Consider the following 24,111-nt stretch of genomic DNA (forward strand, 5'->3'; position numbering starts at 1 on the left):
GATGTCTGTTACTGTTACAGCCAATGATGTACTCCAGTCGAGAAGGACTCCCACGAAACCTGCAGTCAACGCATGCACCCTGTTGCCGTAGCGACGCTGATCAGCATAACATCTTGGGTAGAAGAGATCTATTTCGTGAGGCACTTTGATAATCTAGCATGGCTTAAAAAGCCCTAATATGATTCACATCTCCTAACCCTTACTCAAGGTCAATAGCATGTGTTGACACCACTGACCGCCCATGCTATCCTGAAAGCTGCACCAAAGGACCACTAAGGCTCTTCGCAACAATGGAAAATACGCTTCGTGCTGTCTTGGACATTTGAAAAGTTCCCTTCTGTGGTACATCAGGCGGGTGCATATTCGATCTCTATACGCTCTCCCCGGACCTTGCTATTGAACCACTCGAGAATGTCGATTTCTTCACCCACGTTTGTTGCCCCATCAAGCACTCCGCTCTCGAGAATCGCAGCAGACGCTACATTCAGCTCCATCATAGCCAGATTGCGCGCTATACAGGCTCGGCTTCCAAGTGAGAATGGGATCAGGTCACGATTCATCCTCTCCAGCTGTTCGGGAGACGATTCGAGCCATCTCTCAGGCTTAAACTCGTATGGGTCCGTGAACACGGCGGGATTGTGGTGAATCGTGTGGATCTGCACCGAGACAATCGTTCCTGCCGGCAGGTAGTATGGACGCTGTGAGGGCTTCTGCTTCCCTGCTGCTGAAGGTTCGCCGGTGAATGAGAAGCCCGCTGTTGGTGTGAACACCCAGCCGCCTTCAGGAACCACTCTTGGGAGCCGGGTTGGATTTGCCATGCTCAGACGAAGTGTCTCTCTAAGACAGGCGCGCAGGCAAGGCAGCAAGGACGGGTCATAACCATCGTCGTTTTGCTTCGCCTGTAGGACCTCTGCCTTGACTTTTGCATATCTGTTATTGCGTCAGCCTCGACTCCTGGATCTTCAACACGTAATTCGTATACTCACATCTCTGGGTGTTTGGCTAGCTGCCAACAGAATGTGCTCAAGTTCATCCCACTGGAGTCTGCGTCGTCTGAGTTAGTTGTGACGCCTCGAAAATGAAGTACGACCGCTGCGTAGAACTCACCCGTCCCGGCGAACATCAGGTCTTTCAATTGCGCAGCTACCTCCTCCCTGCTTAACCCAGCCCTCAACATCCTCGCCTGGTACGTCTCGTCCCCGATGTCTGCTTCGTCTACCAGTCTTTCAACAAATTCTTGAACGCTGTTGAAACTGGCTTTTGTGTCCTCGGTCTCAAAGAAATAGGCCGCCCCCTGCTCAAGCGCCATGAAAGCCCAGGTCGGAAGGAAGAAGAACCTGCCCACGGCGACGAACGCGTTCACAAACTCGCTTGCGCTCAATTTGCCCTGGGCCTTCTCCTCGGCCTTCTCAACCTCACCAATGCCTCCGTAGTTGACCCCAAAGAGGTACGCTGTGACCGTGTCGACGGCAGCCCTCCTCGCCGCGTCGAGGACGTCCACCTTCCTGTCCCCGTCCTTGGCCGCATCTCTCTCGCGCTTCAGTCGGTCCACCAGGTCCTTCGCGACAGCATTGACCCTCTCCTCGCCCTTTCTCAGGCTAGCAGTCGCGAAAAGAGGCTGCACGCTCTTCGCCCGCGGCGCACGGTGAGATCTGTCCAAGGCTGAGAACAGGGAGGGGAAGCCGTCAATGTCGAAATTGCGGTAACAGGTGGCTTTAGGAAATCCGCCATTGGAGCTGTAGATGGGAGCGAGTGCAGCACCGTCGGCGATCAGGACTTCACCTGGGCCGATGCGCAGAATTGGCGTGTTGTAGCGGCGGAAGAGGGAGGTGAGATAGGTCGCTTCATCGCCGACGTACGAGCGCCACAGAAGGGGAATGTTGGTGAGCCTGAGGTGTAAAGGACCAGGCAGTTTGGACAAGGGGTGGAAGAAGAGGCGATATGTGGCAAGGAATGTAAAGGATAGAAAGATCAGAGTGACAGTGGTATAGAAGGGGCTGTCGTTATTGATAAGGGGTGTTGATGGCATGTAGAAGGATCTCAGCGCCATGATTAATATACAGGCACTTGTAGCTACTTGGTGACACCGTTTCGAGATGACAATCAGGATATTCGAAATAAAGACGTATTCGACAGAAGCAAAAGCTATCCTTTCGAGGGGAGGTCAGATAGGAATCGGGATAGCGCCGTGGGAGTCATCGATGACTCCGGAAGCTAAGCATTCGACAGTGGGGGTGCCGATCGGAGGAGCAGCTTCTGCCGGTCCGGATCAGAACATATTCAACGGCAAACTAAATCAATCTCACGCCTCCAAAACATTACCCGCCTTGAGATCTCATGGTACAAGTCACAATACCAGCGGTTCCATGGACTCTTATCAGCCATATCGCAAGACTCTACTGTCGTAGATTGGCAAGCGTCGCAGCATGCCTGATTATACCAACAGCCTCTGACATAGAGTCTAAAGCCGCAAAAACAGGGCGAATCTCGTAGTATGGCAATATATCCTCTAACTGTTCCATTCTGTGTTCCTGTGGGTTGATTGTCGTGGACGGCCTTTCCTTATTGATTCCACTGCGACTTGTCACAGTCAGTCCCCAAGGCAACAATAGCCCTACAAACGTAATGCGCACAATGTTCCAGGCAACGGCGGCTTATACCCCCTGTGCTCAATTGAATGCTCCTGAGCCACTCGTTGCCATTCGAACACGAGTCCTTGGGAGTTGAGAGTGACTGTCTTCCACGATAGGCTCCCAACCTGCCGCACTAGGCTAAGCATCTCTAGCAGCATTTGCCTGATATCTAACAGCGTTTTGTCGACTTCAGAATTCGTATGTACCATGGTGAATGGAGTCGTGAATTCGAGGGGCGAGGCTCTTTCGAGAAAGGCCAGAGATCCCCATACTGCGTGCTGCTCCCCGAAGATCTCTTCAAGACACCCGAACTCACGCAATTTCCCCCTTGCCGTCTCTCTCCTATCATTCCATGCCCTCCATACTCTTTCGTTATCTCGTTTGTGCAGGACAAGAACCGGCCCTGCCGCCTTCGTTTCGCGGGTGTGACAGGCACAGTCGCGGTCGTCGAGCTGACGGACAATGTGGCTGAGAGCAATGCGCGAGATGGTGTATGTGCTGTGGTCTGCGTTCCACTGTCTTGTGAGGTGTTTTGCGGCCAGTTTCTTCTTATGAATAACCTGAAATAATTGCCGGGTCTTCGTTCCGTCTGCTAGAAAAGTGTTGATGGCCTGACACGAAAGACAAGTACACTGAGGACTTAATTCCGCCCGGCGAAGGTTTCCTTTCCCTGGCTTGCGTCCCACTATACAGACCGTGTAGAGGACTAGTACACCTAGAAAAACGTCCCTCAGAATTGGATCTATTTCCCTCCAGTTCTGGTCGTCAGGTCTTCGATAAACTCTGAAGACGTCGGCGAAGAAGGGGAGCCACAGCAAGTGGAAGATATCGCCAGTGAAGCCAGGGCCCCCTGCACATAGTCTTCGGAGCGCGAATTCACGAAGGAACTCAACAGCTTCCTTGTACCATCCTAGCTGTACCATGTTCGCAAACATACCGCTAATCTCGTCCCGTTCCATCGGCCTGCGGCTAGGTGTTTCTGAGGCATTGTCGAAGGTGCCGCCTGCTATCTTGCCAGCCACATTGTACTTGGAGAATTCGGTGATGCGTATTATGTCGGAAAGACGCAAGAAAGGGAGCGCATGGTGACGGAAGCAATAATACCAAGATCGGATCACGCTTGGAGAGATATTGCGGTTGTCCAAATGCACGAACATGTGCAGGACGAGCCCAAGACAAAATTCACGATTGCGCACTTGAGACTCAATCATTGTATGTAACCTAGACTGAGATGTGAGTGTGCTCAAGAAGCGATGACGGGTCATGGAAGAACTGACTGCGTAGCTCTGTCAAACCCATGGTGGTACTCCACGCAAATCCGAATTACAGTCCCTGCCTCTTCAAAGCCCAGATCGCCTTCAGGGTAGCCCACAGCTGCCTCGATGTTGCTGAAATAGTCGTCGATCAAAATAGCAACAAAGCCGTTCGGGTTCTGGGCAACATCTTTGGGTGCTTCCAACACCCATAGCGCGTCTGGGAGTCGCTTGTTCAAGCGCAGCAGATCGAGCAAGCACCTGAATCCTTCTTTGAAACGGTGCATATTAAACCCAGTAAGAGACAAAGCTCTCTTGAGAAGTCTGAAAAGCTCGACCGAAGGCTCTGAAGAGATAGTGGCTCGATCGAAAAAATTGTCCTTATCATCGAGAAGTATACTACATACTAGTAACTTGTTGTCAACATTAGTGTCGACGTTAGACCGGCTCTCGTTGAACTCATCAATCGCAAGGTCAAGTATGTAGTTAGCATGCCTCTCAGCTGCAAGGTGTATAAGAAAACACACGATCTGGTTTTTGAGCCATTCATAGTTTTCATCATCGCGAATTTCTAGCCGCACGAGACTATCCACCAGAAGGTCTTTGCGGTACAGCACAAAAGCCTGGTGCGATAACTTTATTAGCAATGCCAACTTCCAATAATTGGAATGAAAGTGAGCCTACCACGTCACATTCACTATGAGACGAGCTGAGGACGTCAAGGCGGGGCATGTTGAAGTCGACGAGTCTAGGGCGACCCAGTAGATCCAGATACTGCAGAGTCTCTTGACCATGGCCGCCGAGGGTTCCGTCATATTTTATCATGAAGATCTCCAGGCGCTCGTCCTTCCAATCCGTCAATTCTCTCAAAACCCGCAAAACAGCCAGGCTTCGCTCATCCAACCTCCCCATGCTCACCAAAGGAGCGTCGAATTCAGGATGGCTGTCGGTTTCCCAGAGAATTGAACTACCCGATATTTCCTCAGCTTTCAACATAGAGTCCATTTCGGGACTGTTCTCCAGGGTCTGGCCGAGTTTGGCGGGATCCCGCCTCGCAGGGTAAATCAAGGCATCGGGCAGCCCATCCGTGACATTTGCCGACCAGCCCAACACGATCTGTTGCAGAATATCGTGGGATGAGCCGTCTTGGGCGGTTCCAATCTTGTCAAGCTCAGACGCGAAATTGGCCCTCAGGCCCTCGGCCGAGCTGATAGGTACCACAGAAACATCGTCGAAGGTCATGTTGCGACCAAACTTTGACCAACGCAGCCTGGGGCGGGTGAGAAGGCCTGATATGGTTGTAGTGCAAACGGCTGCGATCACGGCTCGGTTTCCGGGACCGCTGCAGCTGTACGCATGATAAAGAGTTTCCACGATCCCAAGCAACGTCCTGCGACGTTGATGAATTTTGTCAAACGAGTTCGGGCTGACCAATTCTGGAATAATGAATGAGAATAAGTTCTCAACTGGACGCGACGCGACACTCGGGTCGTTAAGCCTGGCAGTTGGTGAGCTGAGCTCTAGGGTTGGGGTTTTGGCTGAGGCTGCAACCTCCTGGCAACTTTCAATGACATATAAATGTATATTAATATATATCCTAGTACATGCTGTCTAAGAAGGTTGTAATGGAACATGTCTCTTTGATCTGTTTGTTTTGAGGTCGTTCGTTGACTTACATGGCTCTAGTCAGCCGACTAATGGTCCGAAAATGGTTTAACAATAATCCGTATAAGACTTTGAGATCACACCACGTAGAGGAGTCCTTGATTTTCGTTACGGACTGTCACTTCGCAGAGATAGACACAGAATTCGATTGTTCAAATGACGACCAGTGTAGGACTACTTATTATCAGCTGCTGCATCCTCTGAGTACCTCGTACGGATGACCTTCGCCGTATGCTTCATAATGAAATCGGCTACGTGAGCCCTCCCATTCATCGCGTCACTGTGGAAAACCCTAGGCACAACGACCGTCTCGACCGGCAGGTGCAATTCCATACACCGTTTCCGAAGCTCTTCCGGGTGACTCGGAGGCACCACTTCGTCCCTGCCGGCCTCAAGAATGAAGATGTCAGGTGGCTGGGCACCCTTTTTCAGCCGCTGCATAGCGATGGTGCCGAGATTCTTGTCGCTGTCCAGGAAATTTCGCAAGAAGGGGTGGAGGTATTGATATGGCAACCACCTCTCAGGATAGAGTGACGCGAGCATTGCCTTGACGGACAAGAACGGCGTCTCAAGGATCAAGGCTGTTGGCTCCAGGTGGGACGGAATCGCGCCAGACGCAGCGAGATTGGTGGCAAAGCCTGATCCAATGCTCTGACCCCAAATGAAAACTATCGGCTTCACGTCCTGACTGCCGTTCTGAGCCTTCTGATAAGTGTTCTCATGTAGCTGAGATATCCACTTCATGGCCGCAATAGCATCTAGGTTGATACCAATCTCGTTCGGGGTGCCCGCCGAAGTCCAATACCCACGATAACTCAAACCGACTTGGGTGAAGCGGGCTTTCCCACACCCGGGATAGCCATCTTTGAAACTTGTTTTGATTTTCCTCAGGATCCAAGAATGATCCGGCAAGCGAGGTGGCAAGGACGATGCGTTCCCTGGGCCAGTTAGTGGCTTTGCGCACGCAGTAGCAGAAGACGAGGGAGGAAGAAGCAACCTTGAAGGTAGAGGATGTAGATATGGTGAGAGACGCCCTGTTCGCATGACTGATCGACTTCTGAGGAGACACTGGCGACAGCCAAGGCAAGATCTGTCCCGCCGACCGACCGCATGTGGATTTCCTTCCAGTTGATGCCAAACAGCTTACTTTGCCAATCTGCGATCTTTTCGAACCGTGCGGTCGGGGGTAGGAAGGGGGCGTAAATTATCTTGTTTTGCAGAGATACCATGATGAAGCTCTTCCACATGTACAAAGCGAAGAGCAGGCCGGTAAATATTACGGGAGGTAAGAGGTAGCTCGGGATATGCATCTGCCTTCTGTGGCAGACCTCGAGGTTGAGGAGTCCATAGCTAATCCTGTTCCTGGGCCACCTTGATGTTGATGAGAGACGAAGGCTTGGTCGGGCTGTCGTCGCCAGCGAGAGGCGACTCAGCATACTGCTATTGATGCTTCATTTGAAAGTCTGGCGTCACTTAAGGTTATCACAGGAAGATGGGAGTGGCATCTGTGGACCAACAGATGATAGTCTTCTTGGCGATGTTTTTTTTGATGGGAGCTGCGAGGTGATCAGGGTTAGGAGGGCACGATGCGCAGGGGGGCTTCCGTGCAGACGAGACCAAAGTCGTGTTAGGCAAAGCACTTGTTTACATATACACACAGGTATTATTTAAAAAGATTTGAAACCTGGGATAATGAGAATCAGCAGGCCGTCACTGAAACCAAAGATCGTCGCTGTGGCGGTGGACGATGATTGTAGAACTGCATGAAGGACCTTTGCCCTTTGCGGTGGAAGGGCAAGGGTGCAGACGTTCGCGCAAGCAGAGAGACAACATGAGGCGCATGCGCCGAGGTATGTACGTGGCAGACAGCAAAACCTGTGTCTTGTCCGGAGGTTTCTGCTCGATTCGAACCTCAAGGCTGGAACAATGTCTGATATGTGAGTCTGCTGCAAGCATGAGCTGTCTTTCAGCATAGCGCGCTACGTAGCAGCGAAGGGGGTAGCACACAGCCCTCACTTGGCTTACCATACGGTGTGCCATAGGTCCGTACAGCCCTGTAGAGAGCTAAGTCGTGCTGTCACTTGCAGATTCGCGCTTGTCTCGCGGTCGTCGCCACCAAAGAGGCTTTCAGGGCGGACACAGCTAAGCGGATCGCCCAGGGGTTTGGAACTGCTGGGCCGCTACCCCGCTATGATCGACAGCCGGACCCACTACCGTCGCTGTCAGAATAAACATTAGAGGTGACATCGCTGACCAACCTGGAAGGCGATCGAGGCAAGCAACCCAAACTTCACTGTTCCTCAAACAGACTCATCACCGTCGCAGTACTTATTTTTACACCGTCGCACAACCGAATCTGAGCCTGCGAGCACCATACATTACGCGAGAGACGAACTGACCTTGGCGACCGTGTTATTGCATCCGAACTCGACGTGTGTTAGCACAGCCTGATCAGTAATGCCTGGCGAAACCAACGAAGACAGCGCCCAGCCTCCCCACGTCGAGCTGGTCGACGACAATCCCACAGAGCGGCACGACGGCGAGCAAAGCCCCGGAATCACCAATGGAAAGGGCTGGGATGGGAAGCTGCGCATTCCGGGTCGAGCAAGCTTAGCCAACCCAGAGGCTCTGTCGGATCCAGAGTACTCGGATGACGACAACGTCGTCCCAGGACAAGAGATAGAGGCGGACGAAGGTCGCTCACCCCTTGCCAGAATAATCTCCACGGTTGCACTCTTTCAATGAGCTTGTATCCCAGACAACTAACGTGCGAATGTGACAGATCTCTTCGACGATGAGGACCTCGACACCGATGAGCTGATATCCATAAACTCTCGCATCCAATCCATCCCCAACCTGCGACTCGATCGGTTCAAGAAAGTTGCACGCCTGTGTCTGAGGCAAAACGGTATCACGGAAGTTAATGGCCTCGAGTGCCTTGCTGAGACGCTGGTGGACCTGGATCTCTACGACAACCTGATCGGCCATATTCGCGGGCTCGAAACGCTGACCAAGCTGACCAACCTTGACCTGAGTTTCAACAAGATCAAGCACATTAAGCGCGTCAACCATCTGAAGGACCTGACCGACCTGTTCTTTGTGGCCAACAAAATCAGCACCATTGAGAACCTCGAAGGGCTAGATAAGCTGCGCATGCTCGAGCTGGCGTCCAACCGCATCCGAGAAATACAAAATTTGGACACGCTGAAGAACCTCGAGGAACTCTGGCTGGCCAAGAACAAAATCACCACGATCGGCGGGCTGAGCCAGCTACCCAAATTGAGACTGCTCAGCATCCAGTCGAACCGGATCCGCGATCTGTCGCCTCTCAAGGATGTCCCGACGCTCGAGGAGCTTTACATATCGCACAATGCTCTTGAGTCTCTGGAGGGCCTCGAGACTAATACGAAGCTGCGCATTCTGGAGATCTCAAACAATCAGATCACCAGTCTTCAGGGCCTGGGGCCACTGAAGGAGCTGGAGGAGGTCTGGGCGAGCTATAACAAGCTCAGCGATTTTGCCGATGTGGAGAGGGAGTTGAAGGACAAGGAGAATTTGGAGACGGTCTATTTCGAGGGCAATCCGCTGCAAACTCGAGCCGAGGCTCTGTACAGAAACAAGGTTCGGTTGGCGCTGCCCCAAATCAAACAGATTGACGCGAGTAAGCCTGAGCTCTCTCAAGCCTTTTCTTCCATTCCCCGCGCTGACTGACCACGATAGCCTTTGTGCGGGTATGAAACCATTGACTGGTTCGCTGAAAAGCAATTTGATATTGCAGAGGAAATGATGTGGCTGAGTCAGAGCTATTAGCCAAACCGTGGTGTTCTATGGATTTCCCTTCTGCGACGCAGTATAGGCAGCCCACCTCTCCGGGCACGATTCTATTTTGGAACGAGACATGCATTGAAAGGCGAACAAGGTAGAGGAACAGGATCAATCGACATTGCCATCCCAGCTGGCGAGACATGTGGAAATGGCTATGGGTAGAACGTCATGACAGACGGTTAAACTGCACTGGCCAGAGATAGAAACGAGATTAATCCACGCACGTTGACGTCCTTCCCAAAGTTCTAATTGAGACGCATTCTATATGACTAGGCTCACATTCGCAGTATCTACATGAAGAACCCCCTCGATCTAGCCGAAGATCCAAAGCTTCTCGGTTGGGAAGTACTAAAAGGTCAACAACATCAGCATGGAGTTCCTCCCAACTGTCACAAGTAGGCAGGCAAGGACTTACGTTTGTTGGCTGGTTGAACCTCAGGTTCTTGTCCAGAGCCGAGATGGCCTCGACCTCCTTGTCGTCAAGGTTGAACTCGACCGACGCGAGGTTCTCCTTCATACGCGTCTCAGAGCTGGACTTTGGGATGACAGCGACGCCGCGCTGCGTCGCCCAGCGCAGCAGGACCTGGGCGGGCGTCTTGCCGTGCTTCTCGGCGACCTTGGCCACGGTCTGCTCGGCCATCAGCGGGACCGCGTCCTTGGCCCGGGCCATGTCGAGCTCGATGAAGCCGGCGGGGCCGAAGCTGCTGTAGGCGGTGACGACGATGCCCTCGGCCTTGGCCGCCCGGAGCAGCAGCTCCTGCACCAGGTAGGGGTGGTGCTCGACCTGCAGCGTGGCGGGCCGGACCCTCGCGTGCCGCAGCAGGTCGTACAGCAGCTGCGCCTGGAAGTTGGACACGCCGATGCTCTTGGCCAGCCCCGCGTCCGCGAGGCCCTCCATCGCCTGCCACGTCTCCTGGATGGTGGCCTTGCTCGGCCGGATCTCCGTGCCGGCGTCGTCGACGAACCAGCCTGGTGGGTACCGCACTGATGGGTCGACGTACTCGAGGGCCACGGGGAAGTGGATCAGGTACAGGTCGAAGTAGTCAAGTCCCCTATTCTATCTTGTCAGCGAACTGTTACTCGTGACATATTCCAGCATGTTTCTGGAGCTGTCTGGGCTGCTCTACAAGTCGTCGCCCTTCAGACTTATACGAGGCCGAAAATCGCTACCGGAATTACGCTGATATGCACAACGCGGTGCAGGAAAAGGTTATGAGCGACTGACCAATCTGCGAGCTGCTTCTTGCAAATAGGTGCTACCCGGTCGCCATCGTGAAAAGAGTTCCATAGCTTGGAGACGATGAAGAGCTCCTCACGCTTGACGAGGCCATCCTTTATGGCGCGCGCCACGCCTTCTCCGCACTCCTTCTCGTTGCCGTAATCTGCAAGGCAAGCATAGTTGTCAGCGGAATTCTGTGGTGCCTCAAGTACCTTAAATGCAAGGTATCTCAGCTATAGACGTAGGTGTAGACGTATGAGGCTCTATAAGCCGTCGGGTGGAGACGCAGCGGTGTGGTGGGGCACCGTCGTTCATTCCCCTGGACCCTGGCTGAATGATGAGGGGGCGGGGTATTCTTTTCTGCTTCTTTGCGTGGCATTTTTGCCCTGTACAAGCCGCCACATATCGATACATGTCCTTTTCCTTTTTGTCCCACCGTGGCTAGAGTGAACTTACCGCAGGCGCCGTCGAACAGACGGTATCCGACCTTGATGGCATTGTAGACCGTGTCGGCTGCGGTCGCATTGTCGACTTTCCAGAGACCGAAGCCCACAAGGGGCATCTCATGGCCAGAGTTCAGCTTGACCGTAGGTGACACCATTTTGAAGAGCTTGTGGAATATTTCGTCGGTTCGATACAAGACAACCGTTCTGGGAGAGCCAAAGTCTATGCGAAATCAGTCAAACTGGAGAAAATAACAGCATAGAATCCGAGAGTGAGACGAGAGGGACCGGAGGGACGTCCATATCCTACTTATAGGAGATAGGACCACCCCCGTTGATCGTTGACATGTGGTCACCAGACCACAGAGCCGCAATAGCCAGGCCATATCATCTTATTTACCCGATGGTTCCACGAGATTCTTGCAGGAACGTGTGGGCATTCTAACAAGGCGATCCCAGCAGTCGACACAAACGGTTGACATGCCCAGGGACAAGCGCAATAGGCTGTGTTCTAGATTTACATGGCGGTATTTTACTTGTGCGCACGAACGCTCTTCAAGAGCGCTACTTCACGACGCTGGACGGTTGAAAGCATGGAATTTGCTTGAATCACTATATGGTATTCGGTATGGCTTCACTTTCTCCCGAGATCGATTAAGCTCCAACATCTAGCGAACCCCCACGTCCAGATGGTTGGGGGGTACCATCAAAAACGTCATGACGGATGAGAAGCGTTTAAGAGCAGGGACCGGTCATTCGACTATGGAGACAATGTTTTTCCAACAAGAGGAGCCGCCTCGTCCTCCTGACCACCGAGAGTTGACGATCTGAGAATCCGAAAGGGCCTTCTTCGGCGGGAAGGGATCCACCCACTGCAGAGGCTCCACTGTGCGTGCATTTACACGGGCGGGTGGGCCCCGAGGATTTAGCCTAATTCGACTTCACCCACAATCTTGCAGGTGCGGCTAAACCCAAACACCCAATATCTCTCCAGGCTCTCTCCCTCGACAACGCCGCCACGCGGAAAGTGCACGAATGGCGGGGCGGCCTCGTCCGGATCAGCATATCACCACTGCTGTAGTCGGGCCGGCCTGGGCCTGGCTTGGGTGCCTCTTGGACGCGGGCTCAGAGATTGCGATGCACGTGGGAGCATCGTGAGTGAGAAAAGTGTCAAGATACTGCGAGCCTAGACGATACGGCCGGGAGACGTGCCTCAACCCCAATCTCAATGGAAGAGTGCCCAGGTAGAGGCTTTCAGCTGGGAGAGATTCAGATGGATGACAGCCAATGTCCGGCCACGGCCACCGGAGCAAGGAGATTTTAAAGACGTACCCTTGAGGCAGGGCAACTGCAATTGGCACCGAAGCCAACGCCACAAGGGCGCGCAACGACGCTTTGATACGCATCCTGGTGGAGGTCACGGCTCACGACGATTCCGTTGATCCGGACGAGCGTCGAGGAAGAAAGATTGACTCGGGCACACCAAAGATTGAATGACCGCCAAGATGCAGACGTGCCGGTGGTGAGCGACCAGGCTGCTCACTGCTGACAAACGAAGGACTATGGTTGATATCGCCGCAGTGGATGCGAAAGAGGCGAAGAGATGAAGGAGGTGGAAGAGCAGGGAGAGTCGAGTGCGTGAGAGAGAAAAGAGAGTGGTTGAGGAACAGAGGGACGAAGATGGAAGAAAGAGAGACGAGTCGCCCTGAAGGGAATCCTCAATTGTTGAGGGAAGGAAAAGGGAAGGGAAGCAGATGGTGTTGTAAACGGAAGGAGCGTTGCTTCCAAGAAAGGAAGTCTCGTGAAAGTCAGGGCCGCGGCAGCGTCCGGTTGCTGCCCGTCGCTCCTTCTCTCTCTTCCCTACCTGGTCAACCATACGGGGGAAATCATCTCGGCAGGCTCGATCTCAAGGTCTACCAAGAAGCGTGACGTCGGCGAAAGCCATGCCACTCCGAGTTGAGGATCGGGGAGACTGCTGCTGCAGATGAAAGGGACACTGGAGGCTGGCGTGTTCTCAACAGCAGTCTAACGGTTCCAGCGTTACCTCTGTGCTCCTTCTCGTCAAAGGCACATTATCTCTGACGCGGTGAGACTTCGGATGCCACATTGCCAATGATATAGATAGTGTCCTGAGCCGCTTGATGATCTCGCTTCCAATGGGTGCCTGTCCTGTGGAAACCATAGTTGCAACGTGCATCTCTTTCGCCTTGCCACGCTGCTCCTTGCATTCATCTCGCAAGTCTTGGGTGGCATACGCCTGCCCATGGAGCCGGAAAATTGGTGCAATGAGACGGAGACAGCTTGCAAAGAAAATAGACCTCGTTCTGCAAGAGCTCCTTCGGAAGGTTTTTCCAAGGGGGTAGCAAACAATGTTCCACGAGCCCCCTTTCATCTGTCAATCGTGCATTCGAGTCCTTGTGCTTGCGTCACACTGTCTGACATATCAAGACTTCCTCTGGCAAAAAAAAACCCACTCTCGAGGACCATGTGAAGGAATGAGATGAGCGTACTGCCAAGAGCCCATGCTTGGTCATAACACTCGACGAGTCTGGGAAATTCGAGACCAAAGTCCTGACGGCATTTGTAGAATTTGTCTCGGATAATAAAAAAGACTCAACTCACGCCTGTACTTAGATGGGATCATCCGAGTACGGTGGTGGAGGCTCGTCGCGCTCTTCCTCTGCAACTTCTGTCCGTTCACTTGCCTCCGGCGGCCCAGCCCGTCCTTCTTCTGCCCTGGCCCCTTCTTCACTTGGCCGGCCCCTCGTCTTGTTCTCCAGTTTCGAGACCCACAGGCCACATCCTGCCGTGGTGGTCAACAGGAAGAAAAAGCTCAGCAGTGGCACCAGCTCCAATATCATGGCCATAGTCCCGAACCATACATAGTCCCAGGAGTATTTCTTCGCCTCCTCTTTCCTCTCTCTTCTGCTCAACCCTCGCAGCTTGAACCACCTGTGGTGACTCAATTTGCCTAGCCTTGTCCCCGTGATGATGATATAGGCCGGTGCACCAACAACCGGGATGAATGTGAGCGGCAGGCAGACGACAAGCTCGAAGATCTGGGTGAAGCTCCAAGGCGAATATTCAGCGCGGGAAGTTGGCTTTCCTAACATCTTGACGGAATTGGGGCCGTCGGGAAAAAGTAGGCGGTGCGGCGCGACGAGGTCAACAAGACCGTGATCAATTAAGGTAGCCTTAAAAGACAAGACGTTAGACCCAGTAGTGAAATATTGATAGAGGGCAAGACTCACATCGAAGACGTCCACCCGCGCCTCGTCGACAAAGAAGCCCTCAAATAACGCCTGGATGAGAACCAGCCCTTCTCCCAACGTCAGAACCATCGCGCTGAACCATGCGCCTCTACCTTGCCATATAGCTAGGAAGGCAACTTGTGGGAGGTAGGCAAATAGAAACAGAATCAAATAAACAGTCAGCGACACCAGAGACAATGGTAACAGACGACCAGCCCAGAGTGGCCAGAATTTGCCCTGCTTTGAAAAATACCAGATGCCCTGGAGGGGATATGCAGCTGATCGGAACGCACGCCAGATGTAATCGACGAACTGCGAATTCCGGATGCGGCCCGCAAGGCTTGCTCGAGGACGGTCGGGCGGCATGTTGGACCTTTCTTGTCAGGTGTGTTTGGAGTCTGTTATGGCGACGTCGAGTGTCAGTCGAAGTATCTTGCGAATTGCACGCGTGGTCGACGTTCCAAGGTTTTCCAGGATGACGTCCCACCTGTCAAGCAAGCTCTGGGGAAACGCGGCAGCTGACAGACCCTTGGCGCGTCCTCCAACCCCACCGACGGAAAGCTCCGAAGGTCACAGCGACACCACTGCCGGCCTGAATTTCCCAGATAATAATGCTGCCAGTCGGAATAGCAAGAAGAGGACCTTGCACGTTGTGTCTGTTCTCCTGCCATATGGCCCCGGCTTGAGTCGTTAGGGGCATTGGGGGAACATAATAAGGTTTTGTCGTGGGACAAAAACACAACGGACGTCTCTCCTGGCTTCAAATCCACTGCAGCACCTCGTCACATTGAGCATGCGAGTCTGGAACCCGCCAGCAGAGCGCAGTTCGCAAGCCCACATCAAACAGTTGGAGAGATGGTGATCCTGACAGACCGCCAGATTGCAGTATTGTTAACTTTTGCTTGCGTCGTAGTGGCCCAGCGCTTCGAAGTCCATCAAACATGCTCACCAAACCCACTGGTAGCGTCGAGGGCTGTGTGCGCAAGTGTTAGCCAGGCTGCGAGGATCTACGGTCCTCACAATCCGACGCGCCTCCAAAATCATGGAATGGGCCCCTCGATTGCCAAGAAGATTACTGCATCTATTCTAACCGAGCAGTCTCGAAGCCCCCCCTGGGTCATTTTGTCTACTACTGCCGAGGCTGCACTAAGCTTGAAGTCTTACTTCCACATTGTGCCCAACGAGCAGCCTCTGTCGGCGTCTGAGCCATATTGTGTTGCCGAATTGCCCGGAAAGGGACGAGGGTTGATCGCAAATAGGACCATCTATCAAGAAGAACGCATCATAGCTGGAGATGCTATCCTGGCGCTCCACATAGACGCACATCTGCAACTTCCACCTGACAAGCGAAGACCCTTAGACGACTTAGTTCTTGAAAATCTACCCTCGGAGGCCAGAGAGGAATTTCTATCGCAAGTTGGCAAGGATGTTACCACTGTCATCGACCGTAACAGCTTTAAGATACACACAGGACGAAACAATGACGCCGTCAGATACGTAGGCGCCTTTCCTCAGCAAGCTCTCATCAATCATGACTGCAGACCGAAGTCAGTGTCATCCCCCCCCTCTCGAAGAATTGTGAACCTGACGCTCGCCTAAGTTTAGTCTTGCGTACCACTCCCGCGATATGACGCACATAACAACCGCTATGCGCGACATCCATCCGGGAGAGCAGCTCAGCTTGAGCTACATTGACGTGACACTTCCCCTTCCCCACCGATAGGCTCGGCTCAACACACTTTGGGACTTCAGCTGTACCTGAAAGCAATGCCAATTATCCTCTGCCGAAGTTAAAGCATCTGACTCAAGACTGAAGCGTATCAAGGCACTGGAAGAAACCATGGACGACCCGGCTACGAGCTTTCCGGCCGGTGATCTGATGGTTTAAGCCGGCGCTGAGCTTGTGGCGCTTTACGAACAGGAACGACCAGACGTGTATATCGGTTACGCGTACAGGAGGGCCGCGCTCAATTATGCCCTATTTGCTGACCAGCACAATGCACAACGTGCTTTGAAAGGCTTTAGAGTGGCAAGGCAGCAGGGAGCAGAAGGATCTTGAGAACATGAGGTCCTTACTGACAGACCCAAAGGGGCATTGGAGTTGGGGAAGGCTGGCTGGAGGATCCAAAAGTGCGAGGGCTTGAGCAGGCTCAGTGAACTCGACCGAATTTCAAACACACTTTTTCGCGAAGGATTCCTACAGGTTGTCAGTGGTCGGCCGTGGCTGAACGACCGACAACCCGAAGAAATGGTGGTTGCGATACCAGGGAATGACTTTTTAATTTAGGATGCGGGTATTTGCTTCGACACGGAGGAATAAGGTAGTTGAGCGCCACCAGTTGACCTGTTGGGGCAGTGTAAGCGCCCTCCAAATAGACAAAAGTGACCACCATGTACAGTTGTGGCTGATTTGGCGCCTGTGAGGGCTCAGGCTGCCGCCGAGCCTTCTGCTGTGCTTGAGTTAGGAATGGAAAATTTGCTTGCAAGTATGCCAGCCTGTTCAGGTGAATCGGCCCCCACTATTCGCGAATGGTCTATTAAAGTGGTTGACCTTTTTCAGCTCTGCTTCGAGTTTGGGTGGTACATGAAGAGGCTAGGTCTTTGAGCTCTGCCTTCTCCTCATGCACACTTCCTGTTCTATGATTCAACAGGAGAGGGGGGGGGGGTGATATATCGCACAGTTCCCATGTGATAAACTTGCTCTGCTGTGCTTACCCAAAACCCCTCGCTCTTCGGAAAGAAGAGAGAGGGAAAAGTCTCGGGGGTTATCCGCAGTATGCTGTGCGACCACACCCACATTACGTTAGGCACTGGTTACAATTTTGCATTTCCCCTCACCCAGAGTGATCATTTCCTCCAGGCATCTCTTCACCTGTGGTATACTATACGCAAATCATGGCAAACCGCATCCCCTACTTCTTCTACGCACCGACGTGGGACTTCCCGCCAGGCGGCCCCATTAGATTGGGCAACGTGATAGCATCGGTCAAGACCCCCGAGCTGCCGCTGTATACGGCCCAGCTGCTTACCGAGGACAAGTTGTACTCGACTGAGAAGCGCGCAGTCGAGTTCTCGTACGAGAAGCTGCGCGACGGCAGGTTCTCCATTGTCACTAGGATCATGACCTTTCTTGGCATCGGATTCGACGTGAGCCCAAGCGGCAGCAAGGGGTAAGTACCGACAAAATTTCTGGGATCCATTTGTGCATCGTTTCTAAAAGATGTGTTATCAGTAATGTCGAGACACTGGCTTTCGACAGAATCGAGACCACACAATTTTCTCCGCGGGAGGATTTCGTTAAGAGATGTGTCGAGGCTGGGCCTGTGCGCCGCTTTCTGGAAAAGTCCCGCTACAGAAAACCTGTCTATATCATTACTGGGCTAAAGGTTGTCACAGGCGCTAAAGCCGAGACCATTAAGTCTGCATCCTTTGGTGGCAGTTTGGGGTTAGATATCGATGCTACTCTCTGGAGCGGAGGCGTAGTTCCCGTGAGCGGGGGCCCTTCAATTTCTGGGACCATATCACAGAAGCAAGGCACGCTGTGGGAGGGGAGCAGTGACTTTGTTCTGGCGTACAGGGTGCGGATGGTGAAGGTAAGCAAGAAGGGCAGAGTGGGCCGTAGTGAGGATTACAAGACGGGTGCCATGCTTGATGAACATGATTGTGCGGCGATGGAGCTGTCCACTCCATTGCCGCTTGAGATTGATATCTCGGCGGAGGATGTGAGTGTGAGTGAGGAAGATGACAGCTTTGCGATGGTAGAAACAATGGAAGACGAGCAGCTCATCGTATGTGCTATACCAAAATCTTTGGACAAACAATAGATAAATACCACAAACAGTCCGCAGAGTTGTGCCAAGGAAAGAAGCCGATTCCGTGTGACTAGCAGCGACTCAATCAATTATTTTCGACATTCATGGTGTTGAATCTTAAGGAAGAGGGACGGTAGGCCAATGGGTAGAACATGGGAAATGCAGGCCACAGCTTTCCTCAAACGCCATGCGTCCGCCTAATTATTCAAGATGTCCTCGATAGTACGATCTAAAAACGCCTTGTCTTTCCCAAAGAGGCTGTCAGTGTGCAAGCTCACATCCACAAAGTAGTAGCCGTCCCTCAGACCGCTGCCCTGGCCCTTTTGTGCGATCCGCTGCAGCAATGCCACCATGCGACTACGACTTTTGAGCATGTGTGCGCTATCCGGGAGGCTGAGACGCACATACAGAAGCAGAAACGCGGCGATACCCACCATGATGGGTGTCGCGTATGACGTGCCTGACTTGTCCATCGAATACATGGCATCCTCTCCTTCCTCCGACGTGGCGTGACGGTTGCCAATACAGAGATCTACCGGCCACGCAGAATTAACAGCCTCACCAACGGTTGCGAGGTTGACGTCCTGAGGCGAGGCCGTCGGGCTGAAGGGCGAGCGGTTGCCGCGCGCATCAGTCGAGTGAACACAGACGACGTTGGCCTCGCGTGCCGGGTACGCACGACCACGCTGCCCGCCGCTGTTCGATGCCGCCGCGAAGAGCAGCACATCGCGGTAGCAAGCGTATTTGATGGCAAGCTCCAGCTTGTCATAGCCGTCGATCGCCCGTGTCGGGAAACCGAATGACATAGTGATCAAGTCGACATTCCAATCATCCACGGCATGATATATGGCCTGACGCAAGTTAGTGGCTTGGATAGGGAATGAGCAGGGACTTATCAAAAGAAGCAGCACTTGGGTGACATACCCCGGCAATAACGCGAGGATTAGCTGGCTTCCGGTCGGCGATTTTCACGATGTAGATATCAGCGTTAGGTGCGTAGTCAAGTAGCAGACTGGTCACAAAGGTTCCGTGACCATCGAGGTCATGGACATTGCTGTCGAGTCTCTCATTCAGACAGTTGTATTTGGCCTTGATATTTTCGTTACAAGCTTGTATATCAGGATGACCGAGGTCGATGCCAGTATCAAGTACTGCAATTCTCACGCGCGGCGTTGATGGTGCAGGGTCCTCGGAGGCAGGGATGAACTTGTCGTACACGGCTTGGTAATTTTCTTTCCAACGAGAATAATTTACGCGCCTGTCAATCTGCGTTAATTGTTTTTGGCTCCAAACCAAATTAAAAGATTGAGTGCCCAGCTTACGCTTCCCGGGAGGGGCCGCCTTCAGCCGCTTCGTCATCAAAGAACCTTGCTAATTTGTATTCTACTTCGTCGGCTAGGTTTGAAAAAGACCTGTGAGAGGTTCCGGGCATCGCTGAGCTCTCGTTACTTCCCTTGATCCCGTTCAAACGATCGCGGGCCGGGGGCAATACAGATGACAGAGGATGATGTGAGAATGAGGTCGATCCAGACTCAGGCGCCGCCGGGCTTGATAGTTTGTCTAGTGGACCAAGAGTTCGTCCTCGCGAAACGGGATATTCCCAATGTTTCCGATAGTTCCGTTCTTGCGCCGGCTGGTGTGTAATCGCTGTATCCCAGTTGCAGAAATATTCTCGCGCATCTCGGTCCAGATTGTCAATGGATATGGACCTATAACCCCATGTAAGATTGATTTCCAATGGCCGGACGACCTCCTTGTACAATCTAGTCCTTAGGGTGTGGCTGTCAAGTCTTGTGCCCCCCGTGTCCTCCCAAGTCGGTCGATCCAGACACTTTTCCACGGCGGAGGCAAACAGATCTGGCATCTCATTTCGGCGGTCTTCCGATACTTTGCATGCATCCATATATCTTGAGAGGAATGACGCATCGCCTGCGGTCTTGACATTGTGTTGTCTTGCGATAGTGTCCAATGGCATCCCAAAGTAGACCTCCATCAGCATGATCGCTAGAGTGACAATAGTGGGGCATGGATGCTGCAGAATCTTGTCAGGATCGATATCATCGCAGTCAAATTCATCCTCCGCACCACATGGGTCCGAATGAGCCTGCTTGTCAAACTTTAAACCTGGCGCCTCCGTCTTAAAGAGGCGCGTTTGGAGAAAGGGTTCCAGTGGAATCTTGGAATCTTCTGTGCGGAAAAACAGAATGTCTGACGAGCTCCACGTCGGCTGCAGCCAGGGCGTATCTTGAAGGTGCAGGACGGCATAGCTTAAAAGTACCGCAAGGATACGCCAGGTCTTGTCGTTGAAAGCGCATCGGCCGTCCTGCAGGAACTCGTACAGCGAGACGGGGCTCTTGGTCAGGTCCACCAGGCGCTTGCTCAGCTCCGATGGAAGCCACAATAGCTTGCCCTTCGTGACCTTGAGCTCTACTGTCCTCAATTTTTTGGCTCTGATAATGGGCACGCATAGTTGATTGATTGCTTGTGGTGGGGAAGTTGTCCTGGGTTGTCTCGGCGGCGCCTGTTCGTCGATGGCGAATTTTATTGCCCTCTCCTTGGCTGTGTGAACGCGCACTTCTTGCCAGTCATGGGTGAGGGACAGAAACATGTCAAATTCGACCTTCCCCTCCGTATCATCGTCGGCGCCAGACTTGCGGTAGGTGCCCAGACATAGCCTTGCACCATAGTCGTGTTCAGGTATGCATCCGCATTTTTGGCAGGCTGTCATGGCTTTGAACATGGCTTGTGCGGAATTCCATACCGAAAAGGACGGCTCACTAATCTTCTGATGTGGAGTAGCGTCTTCTGAAGTTTCGAGAAATCGCTCCTCGGGATATCGGCGTCGCACGTCACTTTCCCAGGAAGCGAGGAAGTGGATAAGGGCTGCGCGCTTGTCATAGCAATCACCAAAGGCAAGGGTCGAGCCTGTGAATTGAGCTCTGATCATGCTGTCCCGGTCCCGGACCTCGCCCCAACCAACACGCAATTCACGCAGACCATCCTCGATGGATCCTTTCGAGACGAGGATCTCTCCCAGCCGCATTGTGATAGAGTCGGCTAGATCGCAGGCCAGGCTTCTTCCAGCCCCGGTGATACGGCTCAGGTGGCCACTGATAAGCAAGCAGTATGCCATCAGGTTGGCATAGAAAGTCAAGAGCTCGCCATTGTCCGCATGGGTCGTGTGAAACCTGGCTATGTCGAAAATGGTGTCGAAAGCCGCTTGAACCAGAGTTATGCCTGCCTTTTTATCGGATCGCGGCATCTTGTAGCTCGCAAACATGCGAAAAGCTTGCTTTGCGGAGAATTTGAAGGGAAGATCGCATAGAGCCGTTGTGGTCTCACACGTGGTGCCAGTGAGACGGCCTTCAGCCTGGCCTGTCACGCGCTCTCGCCTCATGCTGTGTTACCGGAAAACACCGGGACTGGCGACGACCCCGCAGCAGACTTCGACGCCTCTCTCGTACGGACGTAGTCTATATCGTACTGCTGTCGTATGGTATGCTCAAATGTCCTTTCTTCTTCAATACGTGTTGCCTGCTGCGAACGTCGGGGCTATGGCTACACTTGTGATAACACAGCAGAAGCCAACCACACTCGCAAGTAAGGCCGAGAGATGCATCGCTTCCTTTCGAAAATGTCTTCAAGAAGCAGCATCCGTCCATTCGAGTGAGCTTGCCATTGTCGAGGGCCAACTAGCAAAATTTTCTGTATGGACCGGAAGTATGCGAGTCTTCGGCTCCAGGCGACAGTCTCTCGACCATCGACTCCGCGAGGCACAAGAAGTCCGAGATACCTTTGATGCACTGTTCGAGGCAATAAATCATGGCATCGAGAGTTGTATGTGTATTTTTTTTCTCACCCAGCGGCATGTCTTGGCTATTGCTGACCATCTGACTGCTTCGTGACCATCCAAGGCACGTTAGTTCTGGCAGCTTCACATTCCGAGCAACCTGATGGCACCTTGACAGATGTGAATCAAGCCTTCCAGCACGCTATCCGCGGAATCGCAGACCAGATCAGCCTACTGCACAAGTTATCGAATACAATCCGCCGGGCGAGCAAGGAGTTGCAAAATGTCGAGGCAGCAAGCGCACCGCGCATCTGCGATGACGAAGGAAACGACGCCGAGGATTTTCTCCAGCAGGTATTCGCGCACTACATCCGGGATCGCTTCCCCGCGATTAGTGAAACAATTCAGCAACGGCTGGCTGGAGCCATGGTCCTGCGACGGAAGCGGATTCTGTACCGTCGATCGCGCTATGGAAGCAACCCGACCCATGTCCAGCCCCGTGCTCAGCCCATAACCCGGACGCAGAAAGCAGACGCATCTCGAGAGACTGTGTATCCTCAGTCTCAGGCCCATAGCGTGAACAAGTCATTGACGCGGAGCGCGACGACGCTTGTGGCTGAGAAGTTTTATAAGGCGTCAACTCCGTCATTGGTGTCGGTGTCCAGGACGGTCGCGTTGAGCAGCCACGAAGATCTTGTGTTCCCGCCTGCTCCGACGGAGGTCATCAAGACCAAACAAAAACAGATCGTAGAGGAGCGAAAAGAAGCGCCCGAAGATGTCAAACGCCCCGTCGAACATCAGGATCGTGATACCAACGCAGAAGACAAAACGCCATCCCGAGACTTTGAGGACGACATGGATGATGTAGGAGAGGTGCTATGTCCCTTTTGCGTTCACGCGCTTCCGGTGCGGGAGGTTGTTGATGAGTCGAAGTGGAAGTACGTAACTTCTTAGGCGGCCTACCTACGTAGTTCATGATTTATCATTTCCGCTGACATCTGATCTGATAGGCAGCATATGATAGGCGACCTTGATGCCTACGTGTGCCTGTTCGAGGGATGCAATTCTCCCGATGAATTATATAGTCATAGCAACCAGTGGCTCGAACACATGCGTGAGCATACTTTACGATGGCGATGTGCTTCCAAGATTCATCAGGAATCTATGTTTACCTCGAGAGAAGAATATATCGAGCACATCAAGGCTGTTCATCACTCTAAGCTAACGGATACGCAACTTGGCTTGCTAACTGATAAAAGTGCACGATATTTGGGAAAGCTCTTCGAGTCCTGTCCCCTTTGTGGACTTGAAGAGGCCCGCGGTAGTATGGGGGAACACATTACCGGTCATCTTAGGCGTCTTGCTATTCTATCTTTACCAGTATATGATGCTGGAGGATCCGAAGACCCTGTTAATGCTAGCGCTGTGGAATCAACAATCTGCAACCGTAGTACGGTTCAAGACTTCATGAATGCAGGATCAGTGTCAGACGAGATTTCCTTGGGCGCTCACTTGGACCCCGCCGCCGGCAGCTACGGTGAAACCAGCGATGTTGGATGGGGCGAGGAGGAACATCGACAGCAGAGCGCAGATGCTTTGCTAGGGAGTGACGAGACAGGAGGCCCCTCATCAGGCCCGGAATGCTACAATGACTCAGCACATGTGACTCAGGAAGAATTTACAAAAGTCTCACCATCGACAGAAGCCGCCACAAGGCCTCCTGACCGCGCCATCGGCCGCGATGGACCTCGCAGGAAGGGTCATTGCCGAGCTTATGGATGTCAGAGACATCTCATCTTCGCCTGGATTGACGATATCAAGGTTAAGTCACTTTATTGCCAGGAACATACTTGCCAAGGCCCCCGCAGTGCCCTGAATGGATTTTGTGCGAGGCAACGAGATCCCACAGCCAAGTTCTGTCTCGTGCACGGAGAGTGCAAGATCCAGGGCTGCAGCCGTCAGGCCCCGCGGGAAATCGACCGTGAAGAATTTCCGTGGACCTGTTACCAACGTGAGTTCCCTGTTAGGATTATCTACCGGCGTCGCCCCATTACTGCTCTAGGAGTGCTAATCTTTTGCAACCCCAAATTTTTAGACCGCGAAATGATCGCACAAGAAGAGCAGAGAAAAGCCGAAGCAAGACGGTATCAAGAGGATCGCATCGAAGCTGTGATCAGGGCCGAGATTGAAAGGAGGTTCCGAACACTTGCCGAGGAAGAG

The 24,111-nt window shown here is 52.8% G+C and overlaps 6 protein-coding genes across 6 annotated transcripts; 2 read left to right on the forward strand and 4 right to left on the reverse strand.

Moving 5' to 3' along the window:
• Positions 1–347: 347 nt before the first annotated feature.
• On the reverse strand, positions 348–6,780 carry J7T55_005501 (cytochrome p450; the record flags this gene model as incomplete). The annotated part of the gene is made up of 10 exons (XM_053132999.1): positions 348–930; positions 987–1,044; positions 1,108–1,997; positions 2,709–3,148; positions 3,416–3,752; positions 3,911–4,116; positions 4,294–4,509; positions 4,571–5,234; positions 5,760–6,489; positions 6,549–6,780. 10 exons carry the CDS (start codon positions 6,778–6,780, stop codon positions 348–350), a joined length of 4,356 nt encoding a protein of 1,451 aa, XP_052989117.1.
• A 1,228-nt stretch (positions 6,781–8,008) lies between these two features.
• On the forward strand, positions 8,009–9,288 carry J7T55_005502 (uncharacterized protein; the record flags this gene model as incomplete). The annotated part of the gene is made up of 3 exons (XM_053133000.1): positions 8,009–8,246; positions 8,334–9,212; positions 9,272–9,288. The coding sequence occupies 3 exons, from the start codon at positions 8,009–8,011 to the stop codon at positions 9,286–9,288; spliced, it is 1,134 nt and encodes a 377-aa protein (XP_052989118.1).
• A 400-nt stretch (positions 9,289–9,688) lies between these two features.
• J7T55_005503 (uncharacterized protein) lies at positions 9,689–11,196 on the reverse strand (the record flags this gene model as incomplete). Its single annotated transcript, XM_053133001.1, has 4 exons — positions 9,689–9,724; positions 9,792–10,428; positions 10,602–10,758; positions 11,052–11,196. The coding sequence occupies 4 exons, from the start codon at positions 11,194–11,196 to the stop codon at positions 9,689–9,691; spliced, it is 975 nt and encodes a 324-aa protein (XP_052989119.1).
• Positions 11,197–13,668: 2,472 nt separating this feature from the next.
• On the reverse strand, positions 13,669–14,655 carry J7T55_005504 (uncharacterized protein; the record flags this gene model as incomplete). Its single annotated transcript, XM_053133002.1, has 3 exons — positions 13,669–14,232; positions 14,290–14,357; positions 14,583–14,655. 3 exons carry the CDS (start codon positions 14,653–14,655, stop codon positions 13,669–13,671), a joined length of 705 nt encoding a protein of 234 aa, XP_052989120.1.
• Positions 14,656–17,184: 2,529 nt separating this feature from the next.
• On the forward strand, positions 17,185–18,113 carry J7T55_005505 (uncharacterized protein; the record flags this gene model as incomplete). The annotated part of the gene is made up of 2 exons (XM_053133003.1): positions 17,185–17,459; positions 17,522–18,113. 2 exons carry the CDS (start codon positions 17,185–17,187, stop codon positions 18,111–18,113), a joined length of 867 nt encoding a protein of 288 aa, XP_052989121.1.
• A 185-nt stretch (positions 18,114–18,298) lies between these two features.
• Positions 18,299–21,381, reverse strand: J7T55_005506 (Intracellular serine protease; the record flags this gene model as incomplete). Its single annotated transcript, XM_053133004.1, has 3 exons — positions 18,299–18,952; positions 19,026–19,359; positions 19,424–21,381. 3 exons carry the CDS (start codon positions 21,379–21,381, stop codon positions 18,299–18,301), a joined length of 2,946 nt encoding a protein of 981 aa, XP_052989122.1.
• Between the last annotated feature and the right edge of the window lie 2,730 nt (positions 21,382–24,111).

This window comes from Diaporthe amygdali (genome assembly GCF_026229845.1).
Source record: "Diaporthe amygdali strain CAA958 chromosome Unknown NODE_34_length_500367_cov_65_467389, whole genome shotgun sequence".
Taxonomy (NCBI): domain Eukaryota; kingdom Fungi; phylum Ascomycota; class Sordariomycetes; order Diaporthales; family Diaporthaceae; genus Diaporthe; species Diaporthe amygdali.